Genomic DNA, 18644 nt, shown 5'->3' with positions numbered 1-18644 from the left:
ACGTGAAAATTCTTGCGGTGAAAAGTGCAGGTGAAAATGGGGAAATCAGCTTGTACCCCAAAAAATGCTAAACTAACATAGGAAAACAGAAGAGAAGTGTGTTAGAGATCACATTAGAGAGTTTTTGGGGACTTAAATTGTGTGAAATGGCTGTTATATGCATTTTTTTGAAAAATGCAAAAAAATGATAGAAAGCAATTTTTTTTGAGCAAAATAAATGCTCTCATTAAATTTGGGGTACATGAAAATGGGTATAAGTATATATTTGGGTCATTTTAGGGTACTTTAAAAAAAAAAGTGGAAACAGACCGATTACTCCCATCTGCATGCCTAAAAACACCTGTCCCACTCATAAAGCACCCCAATATACCTGTCCCATACCTTGAACCCCAATTTCCATCACTTTGAACTTTTTCACCCCAAAAATGACATGTCATTATTGGCCAATTAAAAATAATTAAAAACTTCAACGTGCCTAATTAGTCATTAAGGGGGGTGTCCCAGGAGTTCTGGACAATATCCAAACATTTTTACCTTAAAATAGTGACTTTTCCCAACTTTTCACCTGCTCAGAGTAGGTGAAGTGAAATTAGTGAAAAAATGATCACCGATAAGTTTTCACGGAAAATTGAATAGGCTGTAATTGCGTTTCACGTGAAAAGTCAGTTTTTTCACCCGAAAACCGGACTTTTCACGTGAAAAGTCCGTTATCACTGCTAATTGAATATACCCCTATATATCTAAGACACTAGGAGGCGCCCTTTTCTTCACTATCTAATTTACTTTTTATATGTGCATCCAAGCGCATCTCACATTGAATAAGGTTGCTGCCACTCATTGTTATATGGGAAGTGTCATTTTTGATTAACACCTAGATATTTATCACTTTTTCTTAGTTATTTTTTTACTATTTCTTTCACTCATTACGTGCACCACGTGTGCTTTTTAGTATTATCTGTGCGCCTATCGTATCTATTGTTTATATTATATATATATATATATATGTTTATATTATATATATATATATATATATAGTGGCAGAGACAGCATGTGGAGGATCCAGACCAGGTTTTGGAAGCAGTAGCAGAATCCCAGGTGTGTAATCAGCAGCACTTGACGGTGTCATAGCTACCCAAGTGATAGGCCGGGTTGTGTGGGTTAGACTAGGGACCACTGGAGCCTATCAAGAGTCTGCTATGCTGAGTGCCTGTATGCTACTGACTGTAATACTGGCTGCATATGGATTTAACTTGCTATGTGGTGACCTGCTGTTTAAAATAAACACCAAAAGTGTTCATCTGAGTCCCCGTGTTTGATATATATATATATATATATATATATACACACACACATACACACTGTATATATATCATTCCCCCCCCCCCCCCCCCCTTCCCCGCCAATTATTTTTTTGGCAATGAATGGGTTAATTAACACTTTCTCCCTAAAACACCAGAATGAATGTAAGAAAGATGGATGAGGGGGGTAGGGAGGGGACATGACTTTTAGGAGACAGATGGTCACATCGTCACCTCAGTAATGTCAGTGGGAATTTCCCACTGTTATGTGGGCCACTGTCTGATCCTGCGGAACTCCGTCAGCGGTCAGCCACAGAACACTTCAAGTTCTGTGTGTGGGTTGGCGGGCCAGCGTAGGAGGACGGGTGGGCATGAGGAAGCGCGGTGTGCTGTCAGCACAACACATTGCGGCCAGGAACACAGCGCAGGGCGGGCAGAAGGGAGGGCGGTGGGACGTCAGCACGTCACATCGCGGGCCGTTCGGTGCTGGACGGGGCTGTGTCTCGGCAGCGCGACCGTCCATTACCCCCAGAAATTTAATTTTTACCCCATTTGGGGTAATTTACCCCTGTTCCCTGACCACTGTACTAGAGTGACGGACAAACCCAGTAATTAAAATGATAGAGCTGCATTTTTCATCCACTTCACATGCAAACCATATGAAAAACAAAAGCCAATAGGGTTGATTAAATTAGGAGCTATGCCCTAAATTTGCCATTGTGACAGCATTGGAATGCCAGCAATGGTATTTTGCTATGCAGCATCAAAAGAGGTGCATATTAAAAAGCTACCATGCATTTGACTTTTGTGTGCACTACACATCTCCCGTACATTGTGCTGGAATGGACTGATACTTTGCATTGTTTCTAATTGAAGTGAACCTGATGTGTAACGTATGAAAGTTTTGTTTGGTTTTGTTGTGGCAATATAACAATTAGCTATATATTCTCCATTTGCACGCAAACCTTAGAAAATTAACACAAACATTTATTTGTTGAAATCCTTATGTCTAAGGCAGGCATGTCCAAACTGCGGCCCGCCAGCTGTTGAGAAACTACACATCCCAGCATGCCCTGACACAGCTTTAGCATTCTCTGACAGCAAAACTGTGTCAGGGCATGCTGGGTTATGTAGTTTCACAACAGCTGGAGGGCCGCAGTTTGGACATGCGTGGTCTAAGGAAACATGCTTTTCTCTAGCATCCACAAGGGAGATTGGGGGAAACTAGTACAATGGGGTATAGATGGGGTCCAAAGGATCCAGTGCACTTTAAATTTCTTAACTGGGTGTGCTGGCTCCTCCCCTCTATGCCCCCTCCCACAGGCAGTTTTAGAAAAAAGTACCCCCAGGAGAGGATGCACATCTCTGCAGCTCCAGAGAGTTTTCTTCAATTTCTTTTAAATCTTTTATTATTTTTGGTATGCTGTCTGAGCAACAGCACACCTGCACCGTGGGAGTTGGGGAAGGGGGAGGAGGGGCGGTCACCGGCCTTACGAGGTGCAGAGCTGCTTCCCCGCTGCAGGACCACCGTCCTGAAGGGGCACTGCGCCTTGGCTGTCACATCCGCAGCACGCCGCACGGCACTAACGTTGCCTGAAGGTGACATCGGTGGTGTGTACAAACTGGGGGCCCCGCTAGGGGGGGTCCCCGGTCCAAAGTGCGCCTGACCACGTGCGCGGCGTACGGGACCCTCCCGGGGGGTCCCCCCAAGATCCCCCATGTAGAATGGGCACAAAAGGGCTTGACTAGCATTTGTGTGATGTTTTAAGCTTAAAAGGAGACTTTTGCCAGTATAATCTATGAATGTAACTCCGGCGCCATAGGAGGCGGCGGAGCTCACAGCAGGACCTGAGGCGTTTTGGTGCCTTCCTCTTGTAACTGCAACACAGACAGCACACACAGTGCTTCCTGATTCTCAGACACGCTGGAAATCTGGTACAGGGTTTAGCAAAGGGGGTGAGCCGCTTGTGTACACTGTCCTGATCCTGTCTAGGACAATGGGGGTCATTCCGAGTTGTTCGCTAGCTGTTTTCGTTCGCAGCGATTAGGTAAAAAAGCGGCCTTGCGGCGCAATGTACTTTCATAAAAGTCGATGCAGTTTCACACAAGGTCTAGCGACGCTTTTCAGTTGCACTGCTGGCCGCAGAGTGATTGACAGGAAGTGGGTGTTTCTGGGAGGTAACTGACCGTTTTCGGGGAGTGTGTGGAAAAATGCAGGTGTGACAGATACAAACGCAGGCGTGCCTGGGGAAACGCAGGGCCAGTTTGTGATGTCAAAACAGGAATGAAACAGTCTGAAGTGATCGCAAGCTAGGAGTAGGTCTGGAGCTGCTCAGAAACTGCAGCGCTGCAATCCTTTAGTTCTCACTTCTGCTAAGCTAAGATACACTCCCAGAGGGCGGCGGCTTAGTGTTTGCACGGCTGCTAAAAGCAGCTAGCGAGCGAACAACTCAGAAGGAGGGCCAATAATTGTTAGTGTTTACTGTGTAATAGGGAGCTGACAGTCTCACTGGGGCTGTGCAGCTCACGGTGTGCTGGTGTTCTCTCTCTCTGTTTTATCTCACATACAGTAGGGCAGGCTTGCATTATAACTGTCTGTGTGTATGTTATTGTGCTTACTGTGAATATGGGTAAACATAAGCTATGCAATGTATGTCACACTAGATTCTCTCCCTTATATAATGACTCTGTTTCCTGTCAACAATGCAGTCAATCTTTACAAATCCGTGAAGGGGCTGGAGGAGAGGGTCCAGAGCCCCACTGGTTAGGGTCTCTAAAAACTATGATGTCAGATATGTCATCCCAGCTCAATGCTAATGTGCAGAAAACTCAGCTACAACAACAAGCTGTTGCAGATGCACAGCCCCCCCCCCCCCCCCCCCTCTCTCATGCAGGTACCCAGAAGCGTGGTTTACCTGCTATTCTATCTGATTCAGAGTACAGGATGACGGGGATGACCTGGACCCAGTTATTGGGGATCCCGATGCTGCTCAGGGTATTGAACCTCTCATTTTGGCTATAAGGGATGTGTTACAGCTCCCTCTAGAGGACGCTGCGTCACAGCAGTCGTTTTTCTTTGTACAAAACAAGCCCAATGTCAGTTTCCCTGATTCTACGGCGTTAGTTGACTTATTCAAACAGGCCTGGAAAAATACAGACAAATAATTCCAAGTGTCCAAAAAGTTTTTGCGCACTTTCCCCTTTTGTTCCTGAAGGTCGAAAATTTTGTGAGGAACCCCCTGGGGTGGATGTCTCAGTATCTCGCCTGTCTAAAAAGACGGTGCTGCTCGCCTCAGGCTCCTTTACCATGAAGGATACAGGGGATAGGAAGATTGAGACTACCCTAAAATCTATATACACAGCAGTCAGTATATCACAAAGACCGGTCACTGCGGGTTGCTGGATGACCCATGCTATTCATTCTTGGGCCACTCAAATTCAGGGGGGCCTCTCAGGGGATATGCCCTTAGTTACTATGGTAACCATCCTGAAGCATATTCAGGACACTTCCCGTGTCCTCTGTGATTCGCTCAAGGAGATGGGGAACATTAATGCTCGGACTTCTACCATGGCAGTGTCGGCGCGCAGGGCCTTGTGGTTGCGTCAGTAGATTATGGACACAGAATCCAAACATACTGTGGAATCCCTCCCCTTTCCTGCGGAATGGCTTTTTTGGGTCGAATTGGATACCTGGATTTCCAAAGTTATGGCTGGGAAATCCACGTTTCTCCCCTCTGGGGCCCCGCCGGCTTGACGCTCCTATCCGGGGCTGTCTGTCCAGTCCTTTCGGTCATACAGATTTCAATCTAAGGCCAGAGGTGCTTCCAATGCGGCTAGAGGCACCAGAGGTAAGTCCAGAAAACCTGCAAGCACCAGTTCTCAGGAACAGTCCACTGGTTCTGCTTCCACTGAGGCCTCAGCATGACGGTGCCGAACCACCTTGAGGGGATCTCGAGGTGGGAGCTCGACTGCGCCACTTCAGCCGCATCTGGGAGACCTCCTATCAGGATGCCTGGGTCAGAGATCTCGTTTCTCTGGGCTACAGGCTGGAGTTCGACAGTCCTCCGCCTCAATGATTTTTCAGATCAAGCTTACCAGCTTTGGAGGATATGCAAGTTACGTTGCAACAGGCAATCCGAAAGTTGGTTCAGTCCCGCCTCATTGTTCAGTTCCACTACCGCAACGCAGGGTGTTACGCAAACCTCTTTGTGGTGCCGAAACCGGACGGTTCGGTTAGACCCATTTTGAATCTAAAATCCTTGAATCCTTAATTGAAGGTGTTCATGCTCAAGATAGAGTCCCTGCGAGCAGTGATTGCAGGCCTGGACAACCAGGAATTTATGGTCTCCTTGGATATCAAGGATGCCCATCTCCATATTTCGATTTGGCCGCCTCATCAGGCGTACCTGCAGTTTGCCCTCCTGGACAATCACTTCCAATTCCAGGCACTACCCTTTGGCCTGTCCACAGCCCTGAGGGTATCCACAAAAGTGATGGAGATGATGTTCCAACTCCGGGTCCAGGGGGTCAATGTGGTCCCTTACCTGGACGATCTTCTGATAAAGCTATGATCAAGGGAGCTTTTGTTGCTCCAAATCGACCGCACCATCCATCTTCTTTCGCACCATGGGTGGGTCCTCAATTTGCATAAGTCCCACCTGGAGCCAACTCAGAGGCTCCTGTTCCTGGGGATGTTGCTGGATACTGGGGCCCAGAAGGTGTTTCTACCCGAGGACAAGGCGAAAACACTTCAGGAGATGGTCCGCATGGTGCTCCGGCCTACTCGAGTGTCCATCCATCTTTGCATAAGATTGCTGGGAAAAATGGTTGCCTCATACGAGTCGATGCACAATGGGAGGTTCTATGCCAGGACATTTCAATTGGATCTCCTGAGCAAGTGGTCCGGATCGTATCTCCAGATGCACTGGATGATTCAGCTGTCACCTCAGGCCAGGATTTCCCTCCTGTGGTGGCTACAGTCCTCGAATCTCCTGGAGGGCCGGAGTTTCGGGATTCAGGATTGGACCCTCCTCATGACGGATGCAAGTCTATGGGGATGGAGCGCTGTCACCCAAGGGGCGCAGTTCCAGGGCAGGTGGCCAGCCCACGAGGCCCTCCTTCCGATCAACAGTCTGGAACTTCGGGCGATCTACAATGCTCTGCTTCTGGCCTCTCCTCTGCTCAGGGATCACGCGATCCTGGTACAGTAGGACAACACCACGGCAGTGGCGTATATCAATCGTCAAGAAGGAACACAAAGCAGAGCCTGCTTGCGAGAGGTGTCAAAAATACTCCTCTGAGCGGAAAGAAATGCAAGAGCAATGTCAGCAATCTTCATTACGGGTGTGGACAACTGGGAGGCGTCACAATCTCCACCCAGGTGGAGTGGGGGCTCCACCGTCTGGTGTTCCAACAGATCGACCAGTGGGATTGCCCACAAATAGACATGATGGCTTCTTGGCTCAACAAGAAACTTCCCTGGTACTGTTCGCGGACCAGGGACCCTCACACACTGGCGTCGCCTTGGCCGTACCGGCCGGTCTACCTATTTCCTCTGATTCCATTGCTCCCAAGGGTGCTAAAGTGAATCAGGCATCAGGGTGTCCAGGCAATTCTGATTGCCCCGGATTGGCCTCGGAGGGCGTGGGACGCAGATCTTCTGGATATGTCAGTTGAAAACCCTTGGCCTCTATCACTCAGAACAAGGACCGTTCGTCTACCCGGACTTACGGCGACTTCGTTTGACGGCATGGAGGTTGAGCGGACCATCCTAGCTCACAAGCGCTTTTTCAAAAGGATTATTGCTACCATGGTTCAGGACAGGAAACCTGTGACCTCAAAACACTATCATCATATCTGTAGGAGATATGTCTCTTGGTGCAAGGAACGCACCTATCCGCCTGCAGTATTTCACTTGGGACGTTTCCTATGTTTCCTGCAGGCTGGTGTGGATAAGGGCTTACGTCTGGGTTCCATTAAGGTCCAGATTTCAGCCCTCTCCATTTTCTTCCAGAAGAAATTGGCAGTGTTGCCTGAAGTTCAGACCTTCTTGCAAGGGGTACTCCACATACAACCTGCTTTTGTGCTGCCTACGGCATCCTGGGATTTGGATGTAGTGTTGGAATTCTACAGTCCTCCTGGTTTGAACCTCTGATGACAGTAGACGACAAGTAGCTCATGTGGAAGACGGTGATGTTACTGGCCCTGGCTTCTGCTCGACATGTTTCAGAATTGGGGGCCTTATCGTGTATATGTCCGTACTTGGTCTTTTACAAGGACAGACCGGAGCTCCGGACTAGACAGCAGTTCCTGACGAAGGTTGTCTCTGTGTTTCATCTAAATCAGCCTATTGTGGTTCCGTCCAGTTCTGACGCTTCTGCTCCTCCGGAAGCATTGGATGCTGTGCGCGCCTTGAAGATCTATGTCAGGCATACAGCTCGGGTCAGAAAGACGGATTCCTTGTTCGTGCTCTATGATGCGCAGAAGAAGGGTTGCCCTGCTTCAAAGCAGTCCATTGCTTGTTGGATTAGGCTTACTATCCAACAGGCCTATGTGTCGGCAGCCTTACCTGTTCCTAAGTCTCTAAAGGCCCACTCTACAAGATCTGTGGGCTCTTCCTGGGCGGCTGTCCGTGGAGTCTCAGCCTTGCAACTATGCCGAGCTGCTATCTGGTTGGGGAAGAACACTTTTGTGAAGTTCTAGAAATTTGAAACCCTGGCCAAAGAGGATACCCAGTTTTGGCAGGCGGTGCTGCAGCAGTCTCTGCACATTTCCGCCAGTTATGGAAGCTTTGGGTCGTCCCCATCGTACTAAAATCCCTTATAGAAGCTAGAGAAAATAGGATTTTAATACCTACCGGTAAATCCTTTTCTCGTAGTCCATAAGGGATAGTGGGCGCCCGCCTCAGTGCGTGGATTTTTCTACAGGTTCTTATTCTATAGTTACCTGTGCAGCTGTTGCTGCTGCTGTTGTTACTACCAGCCGTTGCTAGTTGTTGTATGTTAGTGGTGTGCTGGTGTGTAAATCTCACCACCTTTTCTGTTATCATGTTCCTTCTCTCGCATATGTCCTTTCTCCTTCAGGCACGTTTTTACCTATAAATGTCTGTGGGAGGGGGCATAGAGGGGAGGAGCCACCACACCCAGTTGAAGAAATTTAAAGTGCACTGGCTCCTTTGGACCCCGTCTATACCCCAATCGTACTAGTTTCCCCCGATATTCCTTATGGACTATGAGAAAAGGATTTACTGATAGGTATTAAAAATCCTATTTTGTTTGTGGGCATTCAAAAAGTTTTTTGTTTTTTTTAACCATTCTTTCAAATGAATTGCATCCAGGAAAATTCAAGAGAAAAAATACATTTATAATTGTATTTTACTTTGCAATCACTGGCATGCATCCAAGACATAAAAGGTGGGAATATAACTTTTTAAAAGTGGAAAGAAAAGTTTCTTTTAGAATGTATTCTACAATACTGCCACACAGTGTTTTAATATTTAATAGGCTTAGAGACATTTTTTTAGAAAAAATTTATGGAGAATGTCACGCTTCTTACAATCATCCCTAGCTAAGAAAACCTTATAATAAGATGGAAAAAACAAACTTCACATTGCTTGAAATGTTTTGTTAAAAATACAAGTGGCATATTCCATAATAGGGCATAATAAAACGGCTCTTTCAACTGAAGTTAGATTTTATTTTACAAGTATGACATAATATATTTAAAAGTTGTACTTACACATTTGGCCAAGACATTCTTCCTATAGGCTTTAATTCTGGAGAAAAACAAATACATAATTTGAAAAGTGCTGCAGCATATTCTAGTGCTATATATAAATACTCACAATAAATATACATCCATATTAAACAGGGATGACAATTTAATTTTAATAGGGAAAAACACAAACAAATTGTCACCCTCTACACACAAAGGACGACCTGGAGAAGATAGACAATCAATAGGTCGACCACTATTGGGTGACATGGGAAAAATGTCAATATAGTTAAAAGGTCGACATGAGTTTTTATAATCTTTTTGGTGTTGTTTTCTCTGTAACATTACCAGGAACCCCAATTAGTGCACCGCGTCCCCAATCATAGTCCACGTGGATGGTAAAGTATGAAAAAGTTTTTTTTTGTTTTTTTTTTAAACTCATGTCAACCTAACATCCGGATACTGCCCCCCAGAAGAATGAATGAGAAACTATCTAGCAATTGTCTCTCAAATCCACACCACACTACTGCAAATCTGTTCATAACAGGTTTATTAAATCTTCACTTTATTTTAAAATTGTTTGGCTTTTCTCATAGGAAACACATTTTGCTAACTACCATTCTTTGGACGGTATTCAAATGAGATATCATGCCCAATCTCCTTTCTAAAGAGATCCCTGTTATCGCACCCAGAGTAATCAGGTTTAGCTTCGTAGAGAGTTGGGCGAACTCGCTACCCTGGGGGAGCGAGCTGAAATGATTATACCATGCCCGTCAGCAGAAACAGAACGGGTGTGGAAGGTGGTGAAAAGAATTGAATACCGCCCTTTATGTACATATAGTAGTTAGGACTCTAGAATTGCTGCACATTTTAGTGTCTTAAAAAAAAAAAAAAAATATATATATATATATATATATATATATATATATATATATATATATATATATTTTCTAGAAAGGAATCCCTCGCCTCTTCTGTTTATAGTATTGCTAATAGGCACACATACTTGTGTGATGTCCTGTGTAGGGGAGCAGACAGAATATGCCGTTAGCAACACAGATTGTACTGCAACACTACTTACGTTTCTCTCGCTATTATCTTGCTACCGATAGCTGCCTGAACAGCTATTTCAAACAGTTGCCTTGGTATAGCATCTCGTAGCTTTTCACAGATCGCTTTACCAACTTCATACGCCTTTTCCCTAAATGAGAAAAATGTTGCAACCTCATCTGTTTATACAGTATTTCCTATTACATACAGATACAGAAACAGATTGTTAGGGAACCAGTACCTGCTACGTAACAGAGCCTTTGAAATCTGGACTATTTCATTCTTTGGCGGGAAGTTTCGAGTAAAGTCTTTTTAGATGTAGCACCTGACTCAGTGCTGTAAAGGAGGGGTGGTCTCCCTCAACTTTGCCAAGCTACTATTAAAATACAATGGATCTGGCACATCCACCTTACTTTGTTACTGCCAGATCAGGACGTTTATCCAGATGTAGCATGTTCCCATCTGTACCTTGTAATAGTAATAAACATGCTTAACTGTTTGCAGGTTATGCATTTGGCATGCTACAATATGAAAAATGGTATTCCAAAATAACAGGGCTGAAGAATAAGACTTGCTTTGATGGTCATTTCAAAAAGGGTATTGAATCTACTAGTAACTTGCAGTAGACCACGGAATGGAAAGATGTTTTTTATTTTTTATTTTTTTTATTTTTTAAGACCCAACTTGCAGAAATGGGGGAGGGAGAGCGTTTCCCACAGAACTCTATAGAAGTAACTTACTTTTATTGAGGTTAAACTAACATTACGCAGATTTATGTAAAATTTTATGAATATCACTGTTTACTTGCAATCCTTTGTAATCACAAATTATATCCACTGATATAAAAAAGTATAAACAAACTGTGCTGTTAAGGAACAGTCATTTACAAGTGATGGGTATACTGTTGTATGTGTTATCTTTCTTGTGGATGCACCAATTCTCTACTCGTATCGCTTACCTATTTGCGATAGTCACCAATTCTTCAACAGCACACCCATTTAGTAAAATGTCCATTTTGATCAGATCTGCGGCTTGGTAACCTGCATCTTCATAGTCAAAGCTAATGAAACACAAAAAGTATGATACACGGGACTGATATTTACACTTACATTTGGCATCCTTGTGAGCAAGGCCCCTCATTTTTGTCACACTGGGGGCAGGGGTTACATACTCTGTGGTATTATGGCCTTGTTTACTGTATCAGTAGTGCCCCTTACACATAATACCACAGAGCAGTAGTAGTGATCCTTGCACATTATGCCAAAGTATACTAGCCCCATACACATAATGCAACAGAGTAGTAGCAGTACCCCTTACACAAAATGCCAGAGTAGTAGTAGTAGTAGTAGTAGTAGAGCCCCATATACATAATGCCACCGAGTAGTAGCCGTGCCCCTTACATGTAATGCCAGAGTAGTAGCAGAGCCCCTTTCACATAATGCCAGAGTAGAAGTGCCCCTTACACATAATGCCAGAGTAGTAGTAGTGCCCCATACACAATGCCACAGAGTACTATTAGTGCTCCTTACACATAATTCCAGAGTAGTAGTAGTAGTGTCCCTTACACATAATGCCAGAGAAGTAGCAGTGCCCCTTGCACACAATACCATGGTTTAGCAGTGCCCTTTACACATAATGCCAGAGTAGTAGTAGTGCCACTTACACATAATGCCAGAGTAGCAGTGTCCCTTACACATCATGTTGCAAAGCAGTGGTAGCGCCCCATACACAAAATGCCACAGAGTAGTAGTAGTGACCCTTACACATAATGCCAAAGTATAAGAGTACCATTTCTAATATACATAGTAGCTGAGCACCCGGCACCACTACCCCAAACATGCAGACTGGCTGTGGGAGCCGTGGCTATTCCTAGTGCCCGTCCGCTCTATCAGATATGACGGAGACAGCAGCAGCTTCATTTAAAAAAAAAGAAGAAGCTAGAAACGTCAGGGGAGGCACGGGCCCGAGTGCCTCTACCTTCCACCTGCCCTGGTGGAAGGTATGTTCCACTCACCATATTGAGAGAATGCATGCAACCTTTTTAGGGAAAGGAAGGGGCGCTGCGGGAGACTGTCTGCTTCTGAAGTTTTAGTGCGCAGCAGTACACACACATTGTCCCAATTGTTGGGGTGACGTTGGGACATACAGTGTGCTAATAATACCCTTTCACTGCACAAAGTAAAAAGACCCAAAGACTTTCAGGGGCGCTTGGAGCCATGCACATTCATTATCTTCATGGACGAAAAAAATATATAAAAAGGGAGATATCAGATACTAACAATCTGCATAATACGGGGTATGATAGCATAACAGCTAACAAAAACACACGCAATGCCTATGTTCATGTAATTGAGCTTTTTTTTTTTTTCAACTGGGCATGCAGAACAATTTCTAGATAGGCCTATGACACATGCGTTGGCCTAAGTGAACGTATAGAGGCATTGTAATGGGAGTATCACGGGCAAGTCAATGATAGTGGCTGGGTTCCAGGACACACAGCTGCAGCCAAAGGAGGCGATGGTCAGACAGACAAACACTGCACCTGCCATAGGGCTGGTGCAAGTGCTGATAATGGTGTCTAAAGAAACACCGGGGGAATTACAGCGTGCGGAGATGCTGAAAGCGGGCGCCTCAGACGATGCACGTCTGTACATTGGGGAAAAAACTGATACAGGTTGAGTCTCCCTTATCCAAAATGCTTGGGACCAGAGGTATTTTGGATATCGGATTTTTCCGTATTTTGGAATAATTGCATACCATAATGAGATATCATGGCGATGGGACCTAAATCTATGCACAGAATGCATTTATGTTACATATACACCATATACACACAGCCTGATGGCAATTTTAGCCAATATTTTTTATAACTTTGTGCATTAAACAAAGTGTGTCTACATTCACACAATTCATTTATGTTTCATATACACCTTATACACACAGCCTGAGGGTCATTTAATACTATATTTTTAATAACTTTGTGTATTAAACAAAGTTTGTGTACTTTGAGCCATCAAAAAACAAAGGTTTCACTATCTCACTCAAAAAAGTCAGTATTTCGGAATATTCCGTATTTCGGAATATTTGGATATGGGATACTCAACCTGTAATTGTATTTGCATATACTTGCAGGTGTGACTATGGCAACAGACGCAGGAGCGAATGCAGCTAAATCCATCCTGAATGAGGTTTTACTACATCATAAGAAAATACCTTATTGGCTCAGTTGCAAGGTCCACTTTACTGTACTTTATCCCAGGATTGACCAAACTCGGCCCTCGAGGCACCCTAATAGTCTAGGTTTTAAGGATATCTACGCTTGTGCACAAAAAGGTATCAAACTGACTGATGTACTAATGAAGTCACCTGTGCTTGAAGCATGAATAGCTTTAAACCTGGATCGCAAAAGGCGTTCCAACCAGAAAAATTACAAAGAGGATGTGGGCGCATGCGCAGGGCCCGTCCTGATTGACAGACAGAGGCGTTTGCGGGGCGGCAACGCTCAGTTTCCTAGGCAGAGACGGAGTGTTGCGTGGGCGGCGTCTAGGAAATGGTGGCAGATGAATGGGAGGCATGGCGTGGGCGTGATCGGGGCAGCTGCATGACGTCACAGCCGCTGCGATCACAAAGCTGGCGGCGGGCTTTCTGTGGTCGTAGCCAGGTTGCGCCATCAAGAGGTATCTAATTCTGCGATTACGTTGAAATTGCGATGCGACCGCAATTTCAGCGTGGTCACAGGGGGGAGGTGGTTGGGTAGCATACTGGACGGCGTTGCCCTGTGATGGGCGGCCCCCAGCATGCGATTAAAAGGATTGCAAATAAGCAGAATTTGCAATCCTTTTTGAATGAGGTCCTAAATTTGGGGATTTTGCTTCAACCCAAGCACCACTAATGTGATATGTTCCCTAAGAGCACTAGCGTCTCAAAGTAGCCCTGCACACACTATCTAGTGCACAGAGCATTTTAAACACCATTTAGTAGACCAAACAACCCATTCTACATAATGAAATACATTTTGCTTTTCTGCACATTTTCGGTTAGGAATTAAAATATTTGTAGAGGGTAAGTAAACAGTTTGTGGAACTTTAAAACAGACTCAATCCTTAAAACAAATTATCTTTCCATGTAACATTTTAGTGTGCAAATGAAATGAAATTACATATCCTAAATCAAATCCCTTTATTACACAGTGTCTACATTATACAGCAGACTGGTGTCTGAAAAGCATCTGTAGGACTTGCCTTGCATATCCAGAAGAGAGAGATTTTAGATTATCATAAAAATCCACCACGACTTCATTTAAAGGAAACAGATATTTTAACATGATTCTGTGATCATCAATATATATCAAACTTTTGTGTTCCGCTCGTCGGGACTGAGGAAAGAAAAAGATTGCATAAATGACTTAATTACATCATAAGACTAAAAAAAAAAACATTTTTGAATTTTGCAAAAGCAATTTACATTTGTGATTTAGGTTTATGTTTACAATACGATTTTATTTACAGTCATAATATACTAGTGAATATGGTGTTTGCTTTGTTGAAATACAGATAATCCCCAATAAACTTAAAGGGGTTGCATATACAAACTGTAAAAGCAGATCACTGGTTTGGACTATTCACTAGAAGAGGTTTGAACCGAGATCTGCAGTCTCATACAGGGCATCTTATCTCTTCCTCTCATCTCAACCACTCTCTTCTTATCTATCTCAACCCTCTTCCTCCTTTCTCTGTCCCTCTTCCCCATTCTCGCTCTCTGCCCCTGCCATCTCTAGCTCTCTCTCAACCATCGATGGAAGTACTTTTTCCATCAGATTGTGGCTTTCCGATACCTGACAGCATGGACAAAGCCCTGACTGCTTCTGCGCATGGTATAACCATCACCAGAATTCTGACATCATTCGATGCGGTGGCCATCTGTACTCTCTCCCCATCAGGAAAGTAGGAAGTTCACTTTGATTCAGCTGGTAGAGAACAAATATAAGTGCAAACTACTGCATCTTTGTGTGGGTGATTAGGCCCAACTGAGTGAATCTGTACATTACATTACAGGTTGAGTATCCCATATCCAAATATTCCGAAATACGGAATATTCCGAAATACGGACTTTTTTGAGTGAGAGTGAGATAGTGAAACCTTTGTTTTCTGTGGCTCAATGTACACAAACTTTGTTTAATACACAAAGTTATTAAAAATATTGTATTAAATGACCTTCAGGCTGTGTGTATAAGGTGTATATGAAACATAAATGTATTCTGTGCTTGGACTTGGGTTCCATCACCATGATATCTCATTATGGTATGCAATTATTCCAAAATACGGAAAAATCCGATATCCAAAATACCTCTGGTCCCAAGCGTTTTGGATAAGGGATACTCAACCTATGTTAGTATTAAAACAGCAGTACAGGTATTTTGAAACACAAGCAGCAGACAGATATTATGCTTGTTGTAGCTGGTTAGTTTAAATGTGTCCCTGATGATAAAGGTTCAAAAGAAATGGTCACAAAAATATTTCTGCGGAAGGTGCCTCTGTGAAATGATGTTCAAATATCTGCCGACGTAATTAGGGTATTGAAGTTGGCGGAGAGGAAGAAGAACACAATCTAACAAAGTTGTGCACACGAAATGTGCGACTCAGAACCAAAGCTTGCACTGGGCTTCTAGTTATAAAAGAGTGCGCATGAGAAAAGGTGTTTTGTTATAGGAGATAGACAGTCATTAGGTCAACAGTAGCAGGTCGACAGTCAAAAGGTCGACACAAAAAAATAGGATTTTAATTACCTACCGGTAAATCCTTTTTTTCGTAGTTCATAAGGAATATTGGGGGAATCTAGTACGATGAGGAATAGACAGGGTCCAAAGGAGCCGGTGCACTTTAAATTTCACTGGGTGTGCTGGCTCCTCCCCTCTATGCCCCCTCCCACAGGCAGTTATAGGTAAAACAGTGCCCGAAGGAGAGAGGACATATATGAGAGAAGGAACATGATAACAAAGAGTGGTGAGATTTAATACCAGCACACCACGAACATATAACAACCATCAACGGCTGGTAACAATAATAGCAACAGCTGAACAGGTAACCACATAACCGAGAACCTCCAGAAAAGTCAATACATTGAGGCGGGCGCCCAATATACCTTGTGGACTACGAGAAAAGGATTTACCGGTAGGTAATTAAAATCCTATTTTCTCTAGCATCCATAAGGGATATTGGGGGAATCTAGTACGATGGGGACGTCCCAAAGCTTCCAGAATGGGCGGGAATGTGCGGAGACTACTGCAGCACCGGCTGCCCAAACTGGGTATCCTCTTTGACCAGGGTATCAAATTTGTAGAACTTCACAAAGGTGTTCTTCCCCGACCAGGTAGCAGCTCGGCATAGTTGCAAGGCCGAGACTCCTTGGCCAGCCGCCCAGGAAGAGCCCACAGATCTTGTAGAGTGGGCTTTCAGAGACTTAGGAACAGGTAAGGCTGCCGACACATAGGCCTATTGGATAGTAAGCCTAAGCTGAAAGTGGACAAATCTATGGGGCCAGATGGGATACATCCAAGGATACTAAAAGAACTTAAAGAGGTGCTGGTAGCACCATTGACAGAATTATTCAACCAGTCATTAGCTACAGGAGTAATTCCAGAGGACTGGAAAAGAGCAAACGTAGTCCCACTGCACAAAAGTGGAAGCAAGGAAGAGGCAAACAACTACAGACCAGTGAGTCTTACATCAGTAGTAGGGAAATTGATGGAAAACACTCTTAAAAGAAAGAGTTGTAGATTATCTCAAATCCGGCAATTTACAGGATCCCAAACAGCATGGATTCACTGGGGGGAGATCATGTCAAACAAATCTTATTGACTTTTTTGATTGTGTGACTAAAGTGATGGATAAAGGTGGAGCCATGGATATAGCTTATCTAGACTTTAGTAAGGCTTTTAACACTGTTCCACATCGCAGACTGCTAAATAAACTTGAAAGTTTGGGATTGGATATTAGGATTATTGAATGGATAAGATCTTGGTTGAAGGATAGAAAACAGAGAGTTGTGGTAAATGGAGTGCATTCACAGGAGGGAAATGTTACCAGTGGAGTACCCCAGGGATCTGTACTTGGACCAGTGCTTTTTAATATCTTTATTGGTGACATTGCAAATGGCATTAAAGGGAAAGTATGCCTTTTCGCAGATGACACAAAAAGGTATGCAACAGGGTAGACACACCAGGTGGGGTAAAACAAATGATTGAGGATCTAGGTAGACTAGAGCAATGGTCAAGAGTGTGGCAATTACAGTTTAATGCCAAAAAATGCAAAATCATGCACTTGGGTCTCAAAAATCCAAAAGCTAAATATAGTATTAATGGCACTATACTGGAAACTACTGAGAAGGAAAGGGATCTAGGAGTCACTATTTCAGATGACTTAAAGGCAGGTAAGCAATGTAACAAGGCAATGAGGAAGGCTAGTCAGATGCTTGGCTGCATTGGGAGAGGAAATCAGCAGCAGAAAGAAAGAAGTAATAATGCCACTGTATAGGTCATTGGTACGGCCTCATCTAGAATACTGTATTCAGTTCTGGAGGCCATATCTTCAAAAGGATATTAATACATTAGAAACTGTACAAAGGAGGGCAACTAAAATGGTGCATGGCCTACATCACAAAACATACCCAGAAAGACTAAGAAATCTCAATATGTATATAGTTTGGAGCAGAGAAGGGAAAGGGGGGACATGATAGAAACTTTCAAATATATCAAGGGTTTTCACAAAGTCCAGGAGGGAAACATTCTCCAAATGAAGAGAAGCAATAGGACACGAGGACATGCACTGAGACTGGAGGGGGGGGGGGGGGGGGGGAGGTTCAGGGGAAATTTGCGGAAAAATTATTTCGCAGAAAGGGTAGTGGACAAGTGGAATAGCCTCCCATCAGAGGTGGTAGAGGCTAAGACAGTAGAGCAATTTAAACATGCATGGGATAGACATAAGGATATCCTTACAAAGAAATAGGATCAAATAAAGTTAGAGATAAAAATAATGTAAGGAAAAAAAAAAAGGGGCAGACTAGATGGGCCAAGTGGTTCTTATCTGCTGACAAATTCTATGTTTCTATGTTTCTAAGCTAACGAGCAATGGACTGCTTCGAAGCAGGACAACCCTTTTTCTGTGCATCATAGAGCACGAACAAGGAATCCGTCTTTCTGATCCGAGCCGTTCACTTGACATAGATCTTCAAGGCTCGAACAGCATCCAATGATTCCGGAGGAGCAGAAGTGTCACAACTGGACGGAACCACAATAGGTTGATTCAGGTGAAATGCAGAGACAACCTTCGACAGGAACTGCTGCCTAGTCCTGAGCTCCGTTCTGTCCTCATAAAAGACCAAGTAGGGACTTTTACACGATAAGGCCCCCAATTCTGATACACGTCTAGCAGAAGCCAGGACCAGTAACATCACCATCTTCCACGTGAGGTACTTGTCTTCTACCGTCATCAGAGGCTCAAACCAGGAGGACTGTAGAAATTCCAACACCACATTCAAATCCCAGGGCGCCATAGGCAGCACAAAAGGAGGTTGTATGTGGAGTAC

General features: G+C 44.1%; 1 protein-coding gene across 4 annotated transcripts in view; it reads right to left on the bottom strand.

Annotated features, from left to right (window-relative positions):
- GUF1 (GTP binding elongation factor GUF1) overlaps positions 1 to 18644 on the bottom strand; it is a 178148-nt gene that overhangs the window by 26420 nt on the left and 133084 nt on the right. For all 4 annotated transcript variants that reach the window (XM_063920983.1, XM_063920982.1, XM_063920981.1 and 1 more), the window contains 4 exons: positions 14303 to 14436; positions 11020 to 11121; positions 10093 to 10212; positions 9036 to 9072 (listed from right to left, as the gene is read on the bottom strand). In XM_063920983.1, coding sequence (XP_063777053.1) covers positions 9036 to 9072; positions 10093 to 10212; positions 11020 to 11121; positions 14303 to 14436 — 393 coding nt within the window. The remainder of the gene's footprint in view (positions 1 to 9035; positions 9073 to 10092; positions 10213 to 11019; positions 11122 to 14302; positions 14437 to 18644) is intronic.

The sequence above is a fragment of the Pseudophryne corroboree genome, chromosome 1 (assembly GCF_028390025.1).
Source record: "Pseudophryne corroboree isolate aPseCor3 chromosome 1, aPseCor3.hap2, whole genome shotgun sequence".
Classification (NCBI taxonomy): domain Eukaryota; kingdom Metazoa; phylum Chordata; class Amphibia; order Anura; family Myobatrachidae; genus Pseudophryne; species Pseudophryne corroboree.
Note: the sequence above shows the minus strand (reverse complement) of the source record. Positions and strands in the feature narration are given on the sequence as shown.